This window comes from Gordionus sp. m RMFG-2023, chromosome 3, assembly GCF_954871325.1.
Source record: "Gordionus sp. m RMFG-2023 chromosome 3, tfGorSpeb1-WG-v2, whole genome shotgun sequence".
Classification (NCBI taxonomy): domain Eukaryota; kingdom Metazoa; phylum Nematomorpha; class Gordioida; order Chordodea; family Parachordodidae; genus Gordionus; species Gordionus sp. m RMFG-2023.
In genome coordinates, this window is record NC_088777.1 from 9,073,583 (window position 1) to 9,097,149 (window position 23,567).

At 26.4% G+C, this 23,567-nt stretch overlaps 1 protein-coding gene across 1 annotated transcript in view; it reads left to right on the top strand.

Moving 5' to 3' along the window:
• The first annotated feature begins 9,247 nt into the window (after positions 1-9,247).
• Positions 9,248-23,567, top strand: part of LOC135927426 (rabphilin-1-like) — a 90,876-nt gene continuing 76,556 nt past the window's right edge. The window contains exon 1 of the mRNA XM_065463404.1: positions 9,248-9,426. Coding sequence (XP_065319476.1) covers positions 9,378-9,426 — 49 coding nt within the window. The 5' untranslated portion in view covers positions 9,248-9,377. The remainder of the gene's footprint in view (positions 9,427-23,567) is intronic.

A 23,567-nucleotide genomic window follows, 5' to 3' on the forward strand; every position in this document is an offset into this window, starting at 1 on the left:
AATATCAATACCTTTGGTAATTATATTGATAAACAGGTATTCGATATTGATAATTTTGATTGCGCAGTCTACCTCGGGGATGTAAAATTTCCGGTACACAAGCAGATAATAAGGTTACATAGCAATTACCTTCATAGATGTTTAAACGATCAGTCAATAAATCAACTTAATATGTGCAAAATTAGTAATCCAACATTTGAAGGAAGAACTGCTGTGGATAATTTTGGAGATATTACTACAATACATATCCCTCCTCACATGAATATAGACTTTGAAATCTTCGATCGCATCTTGCTTTATATTTATTCGCGACGCTTAGATATCAACCCGGACAGTTTACCCGAATGGATGAAAGCGTGTACACTTTTAGAAATGCCTGTGCTAGAAGCCTTGGTTAGACATTACGCTCAAATTCTGAATAACGAAAGAAGTTTAGTGATTCAACAACCCTTGGCTTATACTTCACTGCTTAAACCATCATATTCCATGGGTCAAAGAACTGTTCAAGTGAGGTTCGCCGACCATGTTGAATCATATAATCAGCAACTCAGTCAAACGCAACTAATGAGTAGTTTAACTGACTATTTAAAAATATAAATAAAAAAACACCATATCACTAGTTCTATAATCTAGATTTACTAAATAACATAATATAGATTCTAACTTCGGCCAAGATCAATTTTGGGATAGCCTAAACACGATGGATCCCGATACTCTCTGTCAATATTTAACTCAAGATTATTTAAAGCCTAGAAACGAAGTAAAATTGTTTAATCAAGCTCTAAAATGGTTCAAATACGATTTTCCAAACCGTGTGTTTCACGCAGAAAAGGTATTGAGTTGTGTTAAATTCGACGAAATGATGCCTGATGATTTAAATACATGCTATAGATCGTGTCTTGATATCATATCCATGTCGCCGGGAGTAAAGGATATATTTCTTAAGGCTTACAGGTTAATACAAATGTTTATGACTTAATAAAATAAAATTTTCCTCATATATAATAGCAAAATAAGTTTCCTTAGACTAAGGTAATGTTCTGCAGGAATCTCTGAGATACAAAAGAATTTATAAAAACGGTAATTTATTATAATCCTCAATAGACTTCCAAATTAATATGGAAACGATTTGTTTGTCTAGCTACAAGTCGAGTGCGAATATCAAATCATATCATTTTGCCTCAACGATTTTATTCTTCTAAAATTCTTATTCGATATCTCTTAATTTTCTAAGTTGTGATATAATATTCGCATTTCTCATAATTTCGGCCAAATCCATAATTATTCATTTTAAATTGCATAGTAATCAATTAATTTATTATCCAATACAAAAAAAATAATTGTGATGATGATCAATCAGTTATGATAATATCTGAAACTATAAAATGGGTTTGGGTTACATATTTTTTATTTCAAATTTTAACATTTTTAGGTCTTTTTTTTTTGCTGATAATATTTTTTCATGTATCCTCAGTGTTTAAGATTTAAAAAAAATGTAAATTTTTATGAAAAAAATTAATATAAACAATGAAGAAATATTTAAATAAATTTTAACTTTTTGCTAAAATTTAAAATAGAATATTTGAAAAACTTTTTATATTTATCAAAAATAATTTATAATCCTCATTTATGTCTACAGGGGAAAGAGGACTGCCCCCCCCCCTAATCTAGCTAAGTTAAATTACATTTCTTCAAAGGTATTTTTTTTGTTAAACGATAATTTATAAAAATTGGTGTCAACTAGCAAAATTTTCTCATGGCCAACATAATCTATTTCCATTTTTTTTAAAAAAAAGTTTTACAAAAATTTGTAAACTTAACTTTTATGATATTTTAAAACTCAATTAAATTCACTATTTATAATGATGTGAATCGATATAACATTTTATTTTGAAATTTTCAGTTTTCCAAAAAAAAACAAAAAATGAACATTTTTTTGTTAAAAAAAATAAGAGTGAAAAAGCCAAAGAAAAAAAAATCTATATAAATAAATAATTAAAATAGAATTCCCCTTAAATCAACTTGATGAAAATTAGTACTGTTTACTAACTTGTTTTTAAGAACCGCTAACTCACAATTTTAGGCATAAAAATATTACGAAAGGTTTGGAAATCTAATAACGAGATCTCGAGCGAGGGTTAATTATTTTGGCAAAAATCTCATTTTAAAATAGGCTAAATGGAGCCGTCCAATCTTGCATTCCCAGTTAGCGCAAATTAGCGTTATACAAAAATTGAGGTAAAATTATTATATTTATATCATATTATGTAATACTTGGCCTTGATTTTGGGCTAACTTGAATGCAGGTTAACAATACTACTGATCGGGCGACTATATTCCTACCCTGACAATAAATCTGCCTAAGATAATCGCTTGATTTTCCACTTTATAACAAAGATAGTGAGGATAGAAAATATATAATTATAATATATCTGGCCAGGATCAAATTTACTATGTCGAATAGTGAATAATTATATTTAATCCCCCTCCCCCTTCCTCAAAAAAAATAAATTCTGCTTTATTTTAAAACTTCGTATATAATCTATTATTATTCTATTTTTTTTTTACTCTCTTCCTCCTATCCGTCCCAGTAAGTACTAGTTCCAATAGGTAACGCTTCCAGTCATCAAGTCAGATGCCAGATAAGGGAAGGCCAATTTATAAAACATGTGCGATTATTACAATATATATTTTTATGCCCATTATGTTTGAAATTTTTATTGTAATTTATTTTTTATAAAGATGAATGATTTTGTTAAAAAATATCTCATTACGATATTTTATTTTATATTATTTTATGTGTAAGATAAGAGGTCGATGCGACCATTCTGAAAGCCTGAAAACCTGGCCTGTCTGGGCGAAGCCGGACCGTACAAATTATTTTACGTACCGAGTCGGGTAAGAATAAATATGGGTCGGATTGGGTAAGAATAATTAAGGGGTGGGACGAAATTAAAACTAATTTATGCAAAGATGTTTAGGGTAGAACTTAATCTTGTACAGATAATGTTAAAATGTATAAACGCATTATTTAAATTTTTTTCAGGGAAGTATCCTTAAACTCAATTATGAATTTGATTTAATGCCATAGAAGTTAACAAATCATTTATTTTATAGCATTTTATGTTTAAGCACATTTTAATATACTTTTTTAAAACCACTCCAAAATTATTTTCATTCCAATTTGCCTTTAAAATTTTATATAAGGATCTCTACTACCGTAGAATTGTTTTTTTGTTATAATATAAAAAAATTTTTAAAAAAATTAAAAAATATATAATATCATGTTTCAACTAACTACCTACTTTCTTTAATTATCATAATAATATAAAATAGGAAATTTTATCATTTTTTAATGATATCATGCAAATGTATTACATAAAATAAATGTTTATATACAGAACATTTATGAATTTTTGAAAAGCATAATAACAATTATACAATAAAATAACCATAATTTATTGTGTTTAAGACCAAATTGAATAATTAATCAGAATAATAGTTATCTTATCTTTTTTTAAAACAAATTGTGATTATTTGAATGTTCTAACTTCTAAAAAAGATGCAGATAAATTTACATATTGATCAATTTTTATATAAATGACCATATAGATAAAACTGATGGTAATAGAGACGAAATGTGCTAATTATAGATAAAGCGTAATAATATATGACATCGATGCCAATCTAATTTTATTTTTTAGGGTTATGTTAAACAAAACCTAAGGTAGTGTTGAACGACGGCATTTTAATTTTTTTTGTTCCGATATTGCTAATGAAATTTTTACTTTTTAAATGGCCTGGTAGCTTACTGATATACACTCCGGTTGAGGTGCGGAAAAGTCAGTTTTGAACAATTTTAATATTTTCTGAAACTGACCTACTCGATCAATTAGTAGAGGGTTAGAGAGATGTTAGAAAGATATGTGGCTATAATAAAAAAAAATTAAATAAAATTTGGCACTGTCAATCCAAACAAGAAAAGCAAAATACTGCACTAACCTATTTTTTAACTGTGTTTTTAATAAATAGAGTGAATTATATGGTTTGTTATATATTTTATATACAGTTTTGGATAAGAAAAAATAGTTACTTTAAAATATTATACTTTAAATCGTTAGCTATGTCATTGTTATGAATAGAGGATATAAATATATTTTTATTCACGCAAAAGGTAAGAGGTGCTATGATCCCAATATCATTCGCCATTAGTAGAAGAAAAAAAATTAAAAAATTTTATAACTAACAACCCCCCCCCCCTTTATGCTAACAAAATATTACATCCCCAATAGCAAGGCCGGTATCTTAAATGAATTTGATAAATTTTTTGATACAATAAAAAGGATAAGGTCTCTGTGGTGGTAATAATAAAGTTATTATATCTGATATAATAAATGTTCTAAATGCGATAACTTTGATAATCAAAATTTGCGGAATACGAGAGAATGATAGGTATCAAGTTGACAAAGGGGACTTTTTCTACCTGCTTGAGGTATATGATAAATGTAATCCTTCCCAAATCAACTTTATTTTCGAAAAGTAATTAGTCCATTTGGAATAATATTCATAAGAACTAATTAAAAACTTTGACTACACTAAAATTAGTTACAATTTACGATAATTAAAAATAAAAAATAATTAAATGGTAATAACTTAATTGAATCCAGATAAAAACTTACTACACTATCATTAGTTATAATTTACGATAATTAAAAATAAAAAATAAAATGGTAATAACTCAATAATTCCAGAGTAAAAAAAATCTGACCATATAGCAAACAAAATATTATTTTTAGAATTAAAATCAACACTCATGGAATTTAATTAAATGTAATGATTTATGAACATATTTTGTATTTTATTATTATTTTATACCAAATAAAGTGAATATTATCATAAAAAAATATATAACTCAGTCAAATATCGGTCAATTGAGTCAAGCCGAACTCTGTTTTTATATAATCTATTAATTTAAATATATTTACAATTGTTTTAGTTTAGTTTTCTTTTGGATAAAAAACAAATCCTAAGATCTGGTATAGAGGGAAGGGGGTGTTTCTTGAAAGCTCTCCAAAATTTTGATAGGGCTAGGGCCAGCATCGCCTAGTGACGTAATCATCCATAGCAGAATATTAGACTGTTATATGTTGTTCAGAAATTAGTTCAATTGTTTCAATATTTTGATAAGTGCCAAGTTAAGGGGATTGCAACTAGCATTTAAACCTATAAATTTATCATTAATTTAGATGTTATATCCAATTTTTTTTATTATCAATAATTATATGTATTTTGGTTTTACTAAACCACCCGACGCGGCGCAAAAATGAAAAGATTTAAGCTAAGTAGAAATTATGCATAAATAATAAATCATGTAAAATCACAAAAAAGGCATGGAAAAAATGACATGAAATTTGCAAAGCAAGCAAAAAAATGCAATAGTATCACTTAACTACCAAAATGACTGAAAACAAACAAAATGGTACAAAATATGCAAAAGAAGCCTAAATATTTAAAGAGCACAAAATAGATATACAAAGCAGACAAAATATGCAAGGAACATATAAATGGCAAATTTAATAATAAAGCAATATCAAATAAAAACCTGTAAAAAATAAAAAAATATATAATAATTACGTAAAGAGACAATGAATAACAATGACATAAAATGCAAAATGCACGCGAAATGATGCACAATACACTAAAAGCGTGCAGTATTATGGAAAAGCACGCAATATGATAAGAAAGCAAGCAAATTATAGAAAGAACAAGCAAAGTATGCAAATAGTAGACCAAACGATGAAGAAATTTCGCAAAATTAGCTAAAACAATGCAAAATGGTGCATTATTAACGAAAAACGCAAAAGATGTTAAATAAGCAAAAATTATGCAAATATTACACAAAAATCTGTTTAAAGATGAGTGAAATTAAAACGCGATTAAAGCTGAGAGTAAACAGGACAGATAAGTCGATATTATTTATATAGACTTATGATGTTGAATATATAGGATTGTCCAAAAAAAAATTCAAAACGCGTTAATTATTTTTTTTTATAAAATCCATTATTTAATTAAAAAATATTACATAAATCTATAAATTTTTCACATTAAATCAATAATATAAGTTTTTTTTAAAAAAAAATAACATTAGTCAAAGAACATAAAAAACATAAATATACTTTTCAAAATATTTCACAATTAGATTTATATGGTTAAATGATATTATTTAAAGTACATAAATACTTTTCAAAATATTTCACAATCAGATTTATGTGGTTAAATGATATTATTTAGATGAAACAATGTGAAGTGGAAGAAGATAAACGAATTCTAAAAAGAAAAAAATATAAAATTAAGAAACCATTTAAATTTCCGTTAAAAAAAACTTTTTATTTAAATTGTAAAAAATAATTTATTTAATTGTAGGTGTTTTTTATTTAAATAATTTTCCTATATGAGTATAATTATATATTTTAATAAAAATTAAAATCTTGTCTTTTGATCTTATTTAAAATGATATAAATGGTATTTTTGATGCAGATTTAATATATATCTAGATATATAAATTTAAACATTTTCTTAAATTTATAAAAAAAAGGTATTTTATTAGGTACAATACATATACATTTATTGATGAAATAAGATCTCCACATTTAAAATAAAAAGCGCAAGAAATTACATTTCTATTTTTTATTAAGCGTCATCATTAAATCTTAAGAAAACAAAACTGATTTTGTCAGAAATGTATATCCGCATGCATGGTGGATCCGGTCTGGTCTATAGGAGTGAAACAGTTATGTGAAAATAGTAAAAACAGACCAAACACACGTCAAGTTAACACAACAAAATATTGATTTTTATGTTTAATTCCTTCTACTGCTGGCTATCTTGCAGTTCGAGAGATTAAGGCGATTTTATCAGCTTCCTTCCCTCCACAAGGTTGCAATTTTTTTTATTATTAATAAACATTTAACAACAGTTGTAATTAGTTTATTAGTTTGTATAGTAATGCGTTATTACAAGATAACGTCCTCGAAGCTGATAATGTATTTTTAGTGTTTGTAACTCAATATTTTATCCATAAAAATATTATGCAAGCTTAAAGGTTATGCTCATAGATAGCATAAAGGTTTAGACATATATTAGCGAAATCTCGAGGCTTAGACAATCTTTTTCGTATTAAAATATTTGGTTAGCCTTTAGTTTTATAAAAATAGGCTCAAATTGAGCCGTTTAAGAACACTATTAATATTTAATGCTTTTTAAGTTAGATACAAATTTTAAATTTTTATAACTATTAAAAAAAAACAAATATAAAAACTAGTTTTTAGAAGAAATAGAAATGTCCCATCATTTCATTCGTATTTGAGTTGTATATAGTCTTTATCGGATGACATCATTAAAGAGATATCCTTAATTCATAATTAACGCGAACATACGGCGGAGAATACAAAAACACAGCGTATTTTGTGTAATTGGCCGTGCGCCAATTGTGAATACAGGGTTGGGGAGGATTTGATTGCGCATTACCATCATTTTTACCTTGGACTGAATATGACAAAAACTTTCCGATTTCTAAAAAAATTATAAAGTGAAACCAAATGTTAACAATATGTATATAATCTTTGTCCTTGCTAAAACAAAGTTGTCTCCTTCAACTTAAAGGATTCGAACCTGAAAGATAATTTACAATGAAGACGAAAAAAAATGTCTTCATATATTTTTTAGAATGTGATGAATACATTCTTTAAGGTTTATTGAGATAAGTGCTTAAGTTAGAGTCATTCATATACAATATTTGTATTAATAGAAGGTTCATCTTTCAATTTGATTTGGGTAATTTTTGGATATAACAGTAATAAATGTATATATATCCCCGTATTCGGTTACGGATAGAGATTTTAAATCGCTCAAATGTCAATCAGACTCTCGGATTAAATTTTTTTTATATGACCGGAAATGTATCCCAGCATTATAATGTCAACCCACTGTGAGTTTCAGACCCACGCGTCTTGAAGTTTGAAACCACTCTTAATTTATGTATAGGTTATCCACATAAATTTAAATTATAGACAAAGGTTTATGCCGAAATTTTCTAAATTGTATAGAATAGGTATGCGTGATTCGGTTATATTCTTTTAAATTTTTTATTACTTATTAGGTCACATACTAATTCTATATATTATAAATAGCATTAAATGATTTTATATAAATGAGTATTATATATATTAATATCTATTTATTTTTTATTAAGGTCAAAATTTTTTTTAAATTTTATAAATAAATAATAATTTGAATCTTAAAATATTTTTTAATAAAAAATTTAATCAGATTAAATATATGTAGTATAAGTAAAATCCAAAAAAAAAAATATTTAAAATAGACGCTTAAATTACTTGCTTAGATTGAACATTGATTTATCAAATGAAAAGTCATGGCATGGCAACCATTCAATGTTATATACATTTTGTCAATCTAGAGAGATGGTCAAAGTAAAAAGACCACTTTTGGAAGTCTTACTATTTACGTTAAGGTCCTAACTCAAAAATATGTTTTATCTAAGTTATTTATTTAAAATAACATCAAAAATTCAAAGAAAATCACAAATCTTACACTTATTTATAATATCTTTTTTTTTTATTAGGTTGACTTCAGGTTACAAAAAATATAATAAATTTTGAATAGTTTTTTGCTTTAAATGCAACTCCACTCTTTAAATTTTAAATATTTGCACCCCCTGAGAAATGTTATAAGACGATTATATTGTATATTATAGATGTTGCTAATAGATAAATATTTATAATTCGCCAAAAAATAGTTGTCCTTATAATAAATCATGTCGATTCAGGTGTATTAAAGCCGTGATTTTTAAGTATTTGCGATCATATATTATATTTTGAAAAAAAAAGATTTATTTAAAATTGGCAATAATTATAAGGTATATAATATATAAATTTTTTTTTATTGATTTTACAATAATAAAACATTTTTTATTTTTTTATATCATATTTTCCATAAAAATTAATAAAATTATATATTTATATGTGTTTTTTTATAGGCTTGGGACTTAAGGATTAGATTTAAATTTTATACCAAAAAAAATTTTCTAAAATGATATTAGATGACAAAAAAAAATAATATTGGGAATAATTTAAAATATTAAAAAAAGGTTCTTTTATGGAAAAATTACACAAAGCTGACAAAATTTGAAAGAAAAAAGGAAGAGAGAAAGAAAGAAAAAAAAAGGAAAGTGAAAAAAAATATATATTAATGATGAACATTTTTTAATACATTTTTTTTGTATGAAATGAAAATTTCATGATGAAAATCATTGGCACTTCAAACATTTAAAATGAACAATTCGAGTATTCAAAGAAGGAATGATGAAAAAAAATGATTCGGATATCCTCCCACTCTCATTCGTACAAAGTTAGCATATTTCAGTTCATAAAATTTTTTAAAAAAGGTTAATCATTGTTTTTTAAGATGACATAAAGATTAATAAAATATAAATTTAAGATAAAAGAGGGTTTCTAAGCGTCCAAACCAAGTGATCGTTGAGCTAATTTATGAAGTTTTTTTCTACTTAGCCATTTTTCCCCCTATTAAGACAACCAAAGACGCCCCCCCCCCCCCCAAATAAATAAACCTGGCTCTACGAAAAAAATTCTGGTCCATAAAAAATATCTACCAAAATTTTTCAGGCTTTCAAATTTAAACAAAATTATTGTCTATTAAATTTTAACCGTTAATAATTAAATCTTAATGGAAATACCAACAAAATTTTTAGAAAAAAATTATTTATAGAATTTATTATACCAATAAATAAACAAGAACATGTCTATAAAAAATATTAGTTATAAAATATCCAATCACTCATTCATCCCCCAAATGATAAATTTGGGCTAAAGGATTCAGCAATTAGAAAATGCGTTAGCTGAGAAGGGATTGCTAAAACATGAAAGCTCATATGCTCTTTTCAATTCAATAACAATATGGTATGATAAAAATCTTTATATATAAGGACCCTGAGATAACAACAATTTTGGTAAGCCAATAAATTAACCGTAATCGTTATTATCTTAAATCAATATTTGAGTTTGATGCTGCTTCAGCATTCAGGAAATACCTTTAAGATATAAAAATAATCTGGTAGGAATACCTGTTTTCTGAATTTATTTTTTGGTCTAATGATGAGGTTAATCAATATTACAATTAGTTTAAGTCCATATGGAATAACAATGTTATCGCGAAAAAGAAAAATAATAACGATATGATCTCCCTTCCCTCTCCCCACCCTCACCTAACTAAACGATATATTAAAGAAAGAGAACTAAATAAATAAATAATAAAGAAAAATAAAAAAGAAGACATAAAGAAAGCAGGGATCAACCGGAACTTCAGGTTTAAATTGTTTATTAATTTTTATTCGCTACGAGTGTAAACCTAATCTTAACCATTAAAAATTTTGCCCGAACCTGAACGGGATCTAGCAGGTGAATCAGTTTTTGAACCTTTTGATATCCAAACTGTTTTAAAGAATTGCAGGAAGATTGACAAAGGAAGATTGGATCCCGAAAAATTTGCATATCCAAAAAATCCACCCCCCCCCCCCTTGCCTAAACTTTTTAAAAAAATCGTAATTTTTATTATTTAAATTTTGTTAAGTTTAAGAAGAATAAGAACGATTAAAACCGTTATGATAATTTTTTTTTAATATTTTTTTTTGCACATTATACTACAATTTGAATATGTTCTATTGAGATTATGGGATCTCTTGGAATTCGAAATATCTCAATTTATATTTATAATTATTCTTTTTTTCAAATACGATTTTAATTAGAAATGTATTCCAACATGTATAGAGTATCCATGCCTTGAATTTCAGAAATTTTGCTGTTGAAATACTTTTAATTAGATCAGTTTGATATAATTTTTTTAAAAAAAAGCACAACAAAAGTTTATGGCGAAAATCGGAGGCATAACCCTCCCCCCTACCTCCCCATCGCAAATTTTCCTATTTTTGTAAATATCATTAAAAATTTTCTCCCTATACAACCTTACCTCCCTTTCCCCCAAAAAATGTACACAATCATTATAAGGAAGAATTTGAAAGAAAAATTAGTAAAAGTTAATAACTTTTAAAATAGGGAATATAATTAAAAAAAATTTAGAAAAATTACAAAAATCGAATATAGCCAAAGGTCAACAATAAGTGGCACCTAAATATCTCCAATATAATGTGTGGGGAAAAATTTACCTAATAGTCCCCCCTCCCCCGTTTATCTTAACAAAATCCTGTATACGCATATGGCGAAAATTGTCTGAAATTTATAGGGTAAGTAGACACATGCTGGAAAATATAATTCTGGTTTAAAATCAGGATTTTGTATTTTAAAAATCGCTTTCAGAATAAAAAAAATATACCACGATAAATAAACGCTATACATTTTATCCTATATAATTAATCAAATAATTAATAAGATATCGTTCCACGAGGTAAATATTTTATATATTTTTTAAAATATTATTATAAACTGAATTGGTTGTGTTGTGATTAATGGTTACTTTTATTTTTATTTTGACAAAAATATGCAATCCATTAGCAAATTTTTTTTTAAAAATATTTTTAATATTAGTTATGACAACAATTTTAAATCATATATTTTTTTTTATAATAAAAACCAAAAAAAATGTGTTATGGCAATTCGTATTCTTCGAGAGTTTTTTTTTATCAGGGTTGTGTTTTTGATTTGACCGGTCAAATAGGATTCGATCAATTGACCGATATTTGACCGACCAAATATCATAAAATACGGTCAAATATGGCCAAATAAATGTTTTTTAAGACATTAACTTTATTTTGTATATAATAGTAAAATTATAATCTATAACATTAATTTTATAATATTTTTTAAATAAATTGTCATTCAATAACTAATGTTTCGCTCTCCGTGGGAATATCTTGCTCTGGTTAAAATTCAAGTATATCATTTTCTTTAATATTTTAATCAATTTTCCTGTTGTCGAGATCTTCAATCGATTTCTGTTAATCCAAATTGACCAATTTCTTTCTGAAAAAGAATTAGAATTCGTTTTTTTCTACCATTTTTAATTTTTTTCTTCACATTTTTTAAAGTATGATCAGATCAAATACTCCTCAGACCAAATGACCGGTCAATTGACAGAATTTGACTGGTCAATTCTGACTTGCCAATCAAGTCTCTTGCTATTAAATGTCCTCAAACCTGTGTTGTTTAAACCGCTCGATTTTTAAAAACGGCTAGTCTAATATTTTAGTAAAAAATATTATGCAAGCCTGGAGATTATGCTTATATATGGCAGAAAGGTTTGGACTTCCATTAACAAAATCTCTAAACTTGCATAACATTTTTTAGGCTAAAATATTTGGTTAGACGTTTTTAAAAATCATGCAGTTTACAACACTACCTTTTTTTTCAATATACAGAGAAGAGAAGAGAAGAGAAGAGAAGAGAAGAGAAGAGAAGAGAAGAGAAGAGAAGAAGAGAGAGAAGAGAAGAATTACTATATTAAATCTGTGCAAAAAGTGCCATTCTATGAGGCTTATAGAGGTCTTACCAAGATTTATATTTTTATTTTATAGAAATTTTACCAAGGTAGTCGGCTGCCATAGTGAAATAACGACTATAATTCAAAATGTTTAGAAAAAAAAAGTATTTTAATAATAATAAAAAGAGTGAAAACCCCAAACAAATATAGCCAAAGGCTTATAATAGGTGAACCTAAAAATCCCATAGATTTGATTTATCGAAAAAATATACATTTTGCTAAAAATGTGGATTTGGAACACTATAATACTCGACCGTCGAAGATTCTCTATCTAACCGTTATATTTATTTTTTATATAAATAAAAACCTCATATTACTAAAATTTTACTTACTTCTTTCTTCCCATATAAAATGACAAAATCTTTTAAAATTATTTTATTTTTAACAGGATTCTTTAAGTTTCATTCCTTTGAATATATCGTTTTAAAAAATATCAAAATAATCACCTTTTTTTTAAAAAAAAAATGTATAGATTTATAGGTTTTTTTCCCTTTCTTTATTAGAAAAATTTTCGGACATATTTTAAAAATTAAACAAAAAAAGTATTAGTTTAATGACCAAAAAAGGATAATAAATGTAATGTTAAAAAAATAAAACAGATACTAAAAAGGCATGCGTGTTTAATGTTAATGATTTTCTTTTTGATATAGGTGAATTTTGCCATTTTATTATAGTAATGTAAGTCGTGTGATATAGTAAAGATAGGTGATTTATTTACAAAAAGCAACAAAAAATAAGAAATATTAAAAAATAGTAACCCTTCCCCATCTTTCCCTCCCCCGCCATGAAAAGATTTTGATTGACTCGTAACTGACTAGTATAGACTGAACACAATATGTTACTTCTGAAAAAGAATTAAAAACCCCATCTTCTTTTCGGTGCCCAGACCGGAAGGAAGATTTACCGACTAAATTAATAGTATATCGTATTCATTTTTTTTTTTCAAATTTATTTAAACATTTACAAAAATATACGACATAATATTTAAAAATATAAATCGATATAAAAGATAGATGTTTTAGTAACAAAAATTTGTTATAATTTTATCCATTCCTTCTGCTCTTCATCTTATTCTTCCTTTTCCGACATCGAGACTATCTTAGAGATAATCTTCAATTGTCCTTTTTTTTGTCCGGGTTATTGATCTGATCTTTATGGATGTTACCTTTATTATTCGTAATTAGATAACATCTCTCTTAGTCACGTGCCAAGTAAATCATTTAAAATTGGGGAAGAAGCACAATCATTTTTTGATCTGTTCTTTGGCACAAATAATAATATTTTCTTTTCCCGAAGTCGAATTTCTTCCCAACTGAACTCGGTCGTTCGGGATCGGCCGGGCGGATAGATCGAAAATTTAACATTAATTTATTTAATCTCCCTAACTTAATTAAATTAACATTAAGAAGATAGGAAAACGATCATAAATTTTTGTAAACGTTTTAACCCGAGATTTTAATAAAGATCGACCACCTATATTATTCATTTTTTTAAAAACATTTATTACATTTTTGTTGTTGAATTTTATACAGTCAAGATGGATAATCTCAAGGACATTATTTTGAACCACATGACCTGTCAGATTTGACAAGTTATTAATTAAAATGATTAAATTTTATTTAATTTACCCTAACCCATCTCTCTAACATTTAATCTTACATAATGGTTTAACTTTAAATGTATTGCATTATCAATTCCTCTAATTAAAATGTTTCATTTATTTAAATAAATATAACCCTCATACCTCGCTTATGTCTCTTAGAACATTTTAAAATGAATGTTTGCTTTCCTAGCATCATCTATTAATTATTTTCAAAATTACTTATAAAATTTTCTAGAAAATATAAGCCAATTTTTTTTAGCGATTTAGAACGGGAACTCCTATTCTCTGCTCCAGTTGAACGCGTGTTCTGCACAGCGAAAGCTGTGTTGAGCTTATCTGATCAAGATTTTGAATATCAATTGTTGTTAAAAATAAACAAAAAATTATTACAAAATAGTAACTTGCTTATCTTATAATATATTATTTCCTTTTAATTTTATTTCTACTACCTATGGAGAAAAAATAAATAAAAAGAAAATTTATATATAATATTTAGTATGTTTTTTTAAGTGTAACGTTACTTTTTTGAATATAGAATAACGCGTTTATTTTTTTGACGAGGTAACGAGTAATGATAACGTGCCCCCTTTTTTCAAACAAAACGAGTAATGAGTGACGCATTCTGATTTCTCCGAATTGTCGATCATATATATATGCCATATTAATATTATTGATAATTTAGAATGTAAGCAAAAAATTCTTTAGCTTACTAACACCAAACTATTTTTAGTATTTATTTTATTTTTATCACAGTATACTTTTGTTATTAATTCTTTATTTGACACTTCTTTTCGTATTTATCATTTTGTTTTTGAAATCTCATCATAATAGATATTGGAAAATTAAAACCCCAGTCCAGAAGATGTTATAAAAGTGAAGGATGTTGATGTTAAAACTATTTTTTTAGATAATTTGTTGTTAACGGTCAAAAAAATACTCGTTTTGAATTTACAAAACATTTTTTTTTGTTAAAATAAAAAAAACTTCAAAAATCAAAGTTTTCTTTATCAGATCCAATATATATGTTTCCTCATTATATTCTTAATTAGATTAAAATTAAATAAAGGAGGAGGGGGGGGGGTTACAATTTATTGCATTCGATTTGTCTTAAAATATTGATTATTATTAAATTAAAGATTTTAATCGAATACCGATATCAAAATGTTTAAATTATATTTTGAATGTGCACCAACCTTCTTTTTTTTTTAAAATCTATCAAAGATGCCTTAAAATAATAAAATATGATTGTCAAAAAAATTAAAGACGGGGCTGGTTCTGTCCTGTCTTAGTCTGGTTCAATGGATTATCTAGAAAAAATTGTCCATCTTATACGATGCGTTTACAGAATAAAGAATCCCGGACAGGACCTATCCCAGCTTTGTTGATTATAACTTGTTTTATTGTCTTAAAGCAATGCGCCTTCCTTTTTATTATAACTCAGTCAGATCAAGACACCAAAATTTTTTAGAATCGATTGAAAGCACTATTTTTAAAAAAGCGCATTAATCAATTTGAGAGAAAGTTTAGTGGGAAAAGAAAAAAAAATTGTAAAAATTGATATCATGCATGAACGGGAAATATTGATCTTATGCCAATATTTAGTGCCTGGTCAATATTAATGCTTATTAATTCCTTAATCAGTTTCAATAACCATAAAACAAAAATCGGCTTAAATAGAAAAAAATGAAAGCTTATTAGCTATTTTTGGAAGTGTGCATTCTGAAAATATTTAATAGGGCACCCTATTTTTGGATTTTTTTAGTGTGTGCTTCAGATAAATATTTGGTTAGAAAAGAGTCACAAATACACTTTATTCTTAAATTTAAATAGCCTTTTTCTTTTAAGGCTGTTTAGAGGAAGTGATTCAAAGATAGCAATTCTGATGAGTCTTTGATATGCATTCACATAGTTTTTGAGATAATCCTTCTAATCACCCCCCCCCCTTCATATGCTGCTAATTGGGCGAATGTCTTAATCTGGCTTCTGTAAAGCTAGTCTTCCATAAAATGGGGAAACAATGGATTAAGTAGCCCTCACCATCTTATAGGTTGCAAAGATTAGTCAATGCCTGCCTGCCTGTAATAGAAGGAGAAAGCAAATTGTCAACATTTATGATAGACTAATCTGATACCATCTAATTTTCCTGCGTAGCCTATTAAAAAGGAAATGATTGGTTTTTCATTAAAAAACGTTTTAAAGCACATTTGCTGTTAAAATTATTCTGCTTTTTTAAAAAAATATTTTGAGCGAAGATTTGTCTGGATATTTTGAGTTGTCATTTTTATCGATATATTTAGCCACTTAAGTATCTGGACGTTATTTTATAGAATTTACTTTCGCTCTTTTATTTTTTCCTACTCCATTACAATATTTTAAAAGCTGTTTAAATATTTAATATTACCACACTCTCACGGATAATGATTAAGATACATATTTTATTTTCGGATCATAAAAATTACAAGTGGATTAAAATTATATTTAAAAGTCAAAATAGGAGGAGGTGTGGTGGGGGGGGGGGGGTGAGGTGAATTAATAAATGATAAAAGAAATGGAATAGTTTGAAGACCTTTAATATGTGTTTTTTTAAATTTGCTATTCTGGGCAAATATTTCCAATACTTATACACTTGCATTATAAAGCGATAAAAACTAATAATTGCTGAAACTATATCTATCGTTATTTATCTTCCTTATGAGCATAACTCTTCATAAACAGTTAGCGCGAATTTGAGGCGATGTATACCATAATGAATGTAAAAATATTATTATTTATTATCATATTTTATATATTTCGCCGCTAATTCGCTTTAATTATGATCGCAGGGTACGAAGATTTACTTTTTCAGGGATTTAAAACAAATGAGGTTCTGGTCATGAATCAGGTGAACCGCTCGTTCTTTGGAATGTCTCGATATACTCATAATAAAATATTTGGTTTAATTTATTTTTTTACCAGCCAGTGGACCAAATAGTATATATATATTTAAAGAGCCATGTATAAGAGGTATAAACTTAAGTAGAAAAATTAATTTGACATATTCACCTGGTTATGCGGGTAAATATGAGAGCGAATAAACTGATTTTTTTTAAATCGATATAATATCCCTTTACAATTATCAAATTGTCATTAGCCCAAACGAATGTAAAAAGACTTTTCTATAACAACACTCATGTTTTTACTTATATGTAACTAACATAAAAGATAGATTTTCTTTAGATAACAATATACTTGATTAGTTTTAAAATTATTTGGTTTCTTCCCAGAATTTTATAACAAATTACTTACTCATAATTATAACTACAAATATAATATTTTTTAAAAAAAGTATTAAACACTTTTATCGATTAAATCTTTAAATTTGTTGTACAATATAAATGTGATTGATATATAGTAATTCATTAAAATAGATAAAAGATATTCTTTGTTAGACTCATAATATATTTTTTTTTTAAAGAAAAACCCTTTAATCATTCTGACACGGTTGGATTCTTAGAAGGAAAATTGAATACTAAATATTTAGTTAATATAATTATTTTTAAATGTTAAAATTCGTGATTTGGATTTATCTTAAGATTTTTTTTTCGCCTCCATTATAAAAAGGAAAAAATGGTCTTAAAAAAATATTAATTAATTCAAAAATACCGAAAGAAAGATAAGTTTTTTTTGATTTATTTCTTGTTTGAAGATAAATTTTTTTTTGGATTATTTATACAGAATAATTAATCTATCAAGATTGTTAATTGATTTTTTGTTGTTGTCGTTTAAAACAAAAATGATATACTTTTATTATCAAAATGGATTCAAGGTCACAATTACAACCAGACTATTCCCTTAAAGGATAAAAGACGCAAAATGTAGTTAATTATTATGTTTTTCTTTCTTTCTTTCTTTCTTTCATTTCTTTCTTTCTATTCTTTCTTTCTTTCTTTCTTTCTTTCTTTCTTTCTTTCTTTCTTTCTTTCTTTCTTTCTTTCTTTCTTTCTTTCTTTCTTTCTTTCTTTCTTTCTTTCTTTCTTTCTTTCTTTCTTTCTTTCTTTCTTTCTTTCTTTCTTTCTTTCTTTCTTTCTTTCTTTCTTTCTTTCTTTCTTTCTTTCTTTCTTTCTTTCTTTCTTTCTTTCTTTCTTTCTTTCTTTCTTTCTTTCTTTCTTTCTTTCTTTCTTTCTTTCTTTCTTTCTTTCTTTCTTTCTATCTTTCTTTCTTTCATTCATTCATATATTCATTCATTCATTCATTCATATATTTAGGAGAGAGTCTTGTTAGAAATAGTATTATTAAAAGTTACTTTTGAAAAGTGACTAGGTAGATAGCTGTCACTTTTGCAACATTAAACGTAAGGAAATCAGATAAATTATAAGATTGGTTATAATAATTAATTTATGATATATAATTTAAAATAAAGCAAAAATCAGATAAATCAAAAATGGAAATGAAGATGAAAGGAGATCAATTAGGAATGATGGATTCTTAATTATGTTGCAGGATTCGTAAAAATGTAAGGTTGATTGATAAAAAAATGCTCATTAAATCGTGATCTGCTATGGGTTCTTATAAGGAAAATTTAATGTGATATGATTAGTTAAGTTTAGGGATATAATAATGTTATTCTTTAATTCTCTGCACAATTTCAAATGAAAAATTAACAAATGCAATAAAATGGATATAGTGCCCTATCCCCCATTTACTGCTCATCCTTTGAATTTAATACATATTTTATTTAAAAATACGTAATGTTAGTTAGGGATTACATTCTAATTTTAAATATGAATGATGTTTAAAATTGATTAATATTACTTAATCATTTATCACTAAAATAGCTTCCTATCTCCTAATAGGCATATCCAGGATTTTGCTAAGGGAAGGGGAGTGGCTGGTCTTTAGGTCTAGATTTTAACAAAAATAATTTTGGGGTTTCACTTTTTTTTTCTTCATAAAAATATAGCATTTTTTTTATAAAGATTTTGAATTTTATTTTAAAATTGTATTAAACTTTTACTAATTTTTCCTTAAAATTCTTATTTATAGCGATATCTTGTATAAATATTTGTGAGAGGTGGAGAATGAATCAAATTTGTGAAGGGGGAGGGGAATTTTCCTCTCCACCCACACTTAATTATACGTCTGTATCTTTTATACTCGCCTATTTGTCTTTCAACAACAACCGTCTTGGATTTATGTCGCTGAAATTCGAAGAAATCTTATTTTTTATTTACAAATATTGGCCAGTATAATAAAAGTGACAACAAATTATTAATTCTAGTATCTCTCTAGTCAATTTCATAAAAGGATTAACATTTTTATCATCATATCTACCATGATGTTGTATTTTCATTTTTTTCCATATTTTGAAGCCTTTTGGGATTAACATTTTATATTAAAAAAATACATTGCGAAAGTTGATTTTAATTATTCTCTTTTATCTTTTGAGGGAATTCAAGAATTGGAGCAATTATCCATATCTAATATGAGCATTACTGAATAAGTATCTACCGATTTTTTTATACAACCAAAATCCTAGAAAATGCTTTTTTTAAAAAAATATTAATAGGAAGACAGGGGATTGTTTGAGCCAGCGGTTCTTACGAGAAGCTCAGAGTTTTATTCTAAAATACTAAACTCCAAATGATCACTCATTATTTTCTTCACCAAAATATTAAAACTTTGTTATGTAATCCGGCTATTAATTTTTTTTTAAAATATAATGGATCATATATATAAAAAAAAGGTTTTAGGCCACATTATATCAATTTAATTCTTAAAAGCAGAAACCAGTAGGTGAGACCGAAAAATGAAATGAGCTCTAGGCTAAAAGTTTGAAAAGATTAAAAACCCAGGATTGGGTGCCTCGCAAAAATATTTGCAAATGTATATCAAAAAAATATTCAAAATATTTTTATTTTTAGAAATTCTGGGCTTAGCCGTAAAAGGTCCAAAAGTAAAATTCAAAAATTTTAATGTTTTTTTATAAGTTATTTTTAAATTTTTTTTTGTTAAAAGCATTATTTTTATCATGAAAAACTATATTATAAATAATATATAACTTTATATCTACAAATTTATACCCTTTTATTTTACCCCGTGCATTAAGCACAAATCCCCGGTATCTGGCTCATTATTTCCCGAAGGTTATAAATTAATATTGTGGTAAAAGTATTATATATTTATTTATATGATGTAAAAGTAAGCAAAGGAGAACAAACGCAATACTATTTATCATGAATTATCAAGGTAGTTTTAAATTTTTCCATGTTCGTATTTCAGGACTGTGACTAGAGTTGTTAAAAAGCCCGATTCGGGTAGATTTTAAAAAACGGTCCGATAAAGATTATAACCAAAATAACATTATGTAAGCCTAAAGATTTCGCTCATAGCTGAATGCTTGGACATCTATTTGTCAAATTTCGATGCTTAATCTTAATTGGGTCGTTTTGAAAAAATCAACTCAAATCAGGCTTTTTAACAACACTAGCTCTGACACCCCCCCCCCCCCATCCACTTATCCTCGATCTTGTCAAGTTATGAAATACATGGAATTGAGGGCTATTTTAAAATAAAAAAGATGCGATTTTACCTGAATCCTATTTCTAGCATGTCTAGAGCATTAATACCTCATAAATTTCAGACGTTTTTTGTCATAAACTTTTGTGTATTTTTAAATTTATTTATAAAAAAATAACACAGTCTAGAAATGATTATAAATTAAATATTGTTTCATAAGATCAATGGCAAAATTGTTTGAAATTTAGGGTTGGGTAAATAGATTTTTCCCGTTTAAATCGAGTTTTACAAATTTAAAAGAATCACCCTTGGTAAATGATTTATCAAATACTAGATTTTGAATACCCTCTAAATTACAGTGTTTTTCTTTAGCCAAAAATTTTTAAAAATTACTTTTTTTTTAGATAACATTTTCAAAATTACATTTGTTATAAAAAATGACAAAATTTTAAGGAGGATCTTAAAATTTCCCTAAGGGGGGTCCCCATGCCCCCCTCCCCCTTTAGGGACTATATCCCGTTACGACTTATAATTCTATCCCAATAAATAAAAAAAATTGGTAAGATGGCATGTATGATATGTAATTTTTTTAAAAAAATAATTTCATCCTTACATCAAAAGAAAATATTTCCAATTTATGTAGTAAATTATTATCTCAAAGCTTCTATTTTGACATTATCTATAAATCCCTCCTACCAACTTCTAATTATTCATATTCAATTTTTTCGCGATGAGTCAAAATTCTCGTCTAGATAAACCAATTAAATAAAAAATAAATAATGATTAATGTTTATAAATTTTTGTTAATTTTACTTAAACATTATATCCACTAATGAAGATTTGCTAAAATTCTTGTCTTTTTATTCTGAGGCCTAAATTAAAAGTATCTAAAATATTAATACTGTAAAATAATGTGTGTTTTTCTTTTTTTTTTAATTTTCAAACTTCATTTTTATTGTTATATAGGCCAGGGGTTAATTGTAATTGATTCCACTGTTGTCAATATAATATAGGAATAAAATATAATTCCATTAAACAAATCAACCTCAAAAATGTCTTCATTTATTTTAAAAAGTGTTAAATTGATATATATATATATAATTATTTCACAAAAGTAGACATTTTAAATTTTACAATAAAATTATTTTGACTTAAAATAATAATAATTTTAAGATTGTTATAATTTTTTTTAAAAAAAATTCAATTATTTCTATTATTTTCAAATAAATTTTAAAAAAAAAGGGAGGAGAGGTGAGGGGAATTAAAAATATAGTCAGGCATAGAGCTAAGGATGAAGTTAATATTCGATCAATATATCTTGAGAGATATTCATTGTCTAAGGTATAAATTTCCTTAAGGATCTCCAGTGATTGTTGTTAGCTTTTTACCTAAAGTTTTTAATATGGTATAATAAGAAAGGGTAAGAAAAATACCTTTTCTATTGGAAATATTTATTATGTTGGGATAGCAATGGTTGCGCATTATGCGTTTGATTTTGCAAACCCATCAATACAGGTACACAAAAGATTGCCCTTTCGACTAAGGCGTAAGAGTGACACTGTCTAGTCTTTTATTGCCAGAGATATTAAATTGGTTCTAAGGTGGAAGGAATGTTGGCTGATAGCAGCGCCATATGGATTAGATTGTTAATTGCCCGGTGGAGGGATGTCTGCCTTTAAAAAATTTGCAATGTAAGGAGTGTTAATATCTATACCATATTTAGGGGAAATGTGCCATAAATGGCCATGTGTGAAGACTGGCCACCACCCTTTAACTTTTTATCTATTGGACTAATTTCTCTCAAAATTGGTCAAAATGTGTATATTTATGATATGTACCTTACCTAAGTTCATTTATTGAATAGAGCAATTCATTAAAAAAATATTTCAAATAAACCTTTTTTAGTACCTCTTTCTGGAAAAATCACTTACACATTTTTTTGTTTGGTGAAAAAATTACTAATTTAGATTACTGATATTTTATATAAATATTATGCTTAGGCATTTAGCATTATTCACACAAAAAATTAAACTTTAAAAGCTTTATTTAATATACATATAAAGGCGCTTAATAATAATAGAGAGGTGAGTATTGACTGGCCATGTATAGATTGGCCACAATTCACACATCCACATATTAATATTAAAATGAAAAGCTCTTGCAAAACAACATTTGGTGAAGTAAAATGATAAATAAGCTTAAGAATGTTTAGTAAAATGATAATTTAGATATTAATTTATAATATTATCATTAAATAGATGTGGTAATAAATTGAGATTTTAATACTAATTATTAAATTAGTGCATAATTAATTATTTATATAACTAAAATATGTAGAAACATTAACATAGGTCTTTTACAATTATTTCATATTGTATTTTTCATATTTATAATAAAATTAAATAATATTTTATGACCAATTTCCACAGAAAATAGATAATCGCTCTCATTGAGTTTTCTGACTTCCTCGTTCTTTTTAAAAAAATCTCATTTTGAGATATTGAACAAATATTTTTTATGTAATTTAGTAAATAAATTTTCTTATGAATTAATCTTTAGACGTACTATTAGTTAAAATAAATAGGTCTTCCTTCATCAACATCATCTAAGGCAGTGGCGTATCCAGGATTTTCTTATAGGGGGGAAATTTTTTTTGGGGGCTTCGCCCCCAAACCCCTTTTACCTGGCCTTCGGTCAGCTTTCCCCCGGCCTTCGGCCGGGTCTTATTTAGCTATTCTATTAAATTATGAATAATTTAATAATAATTATATTTCTATTTTTAACTATTATTTACTAATTCGTGCTTATGGATAGGATATTACAAGCCTCTTTTTTATTATTTCAAGTTAGGTATATTATATTTAATAAAGTTTTTTTAAAT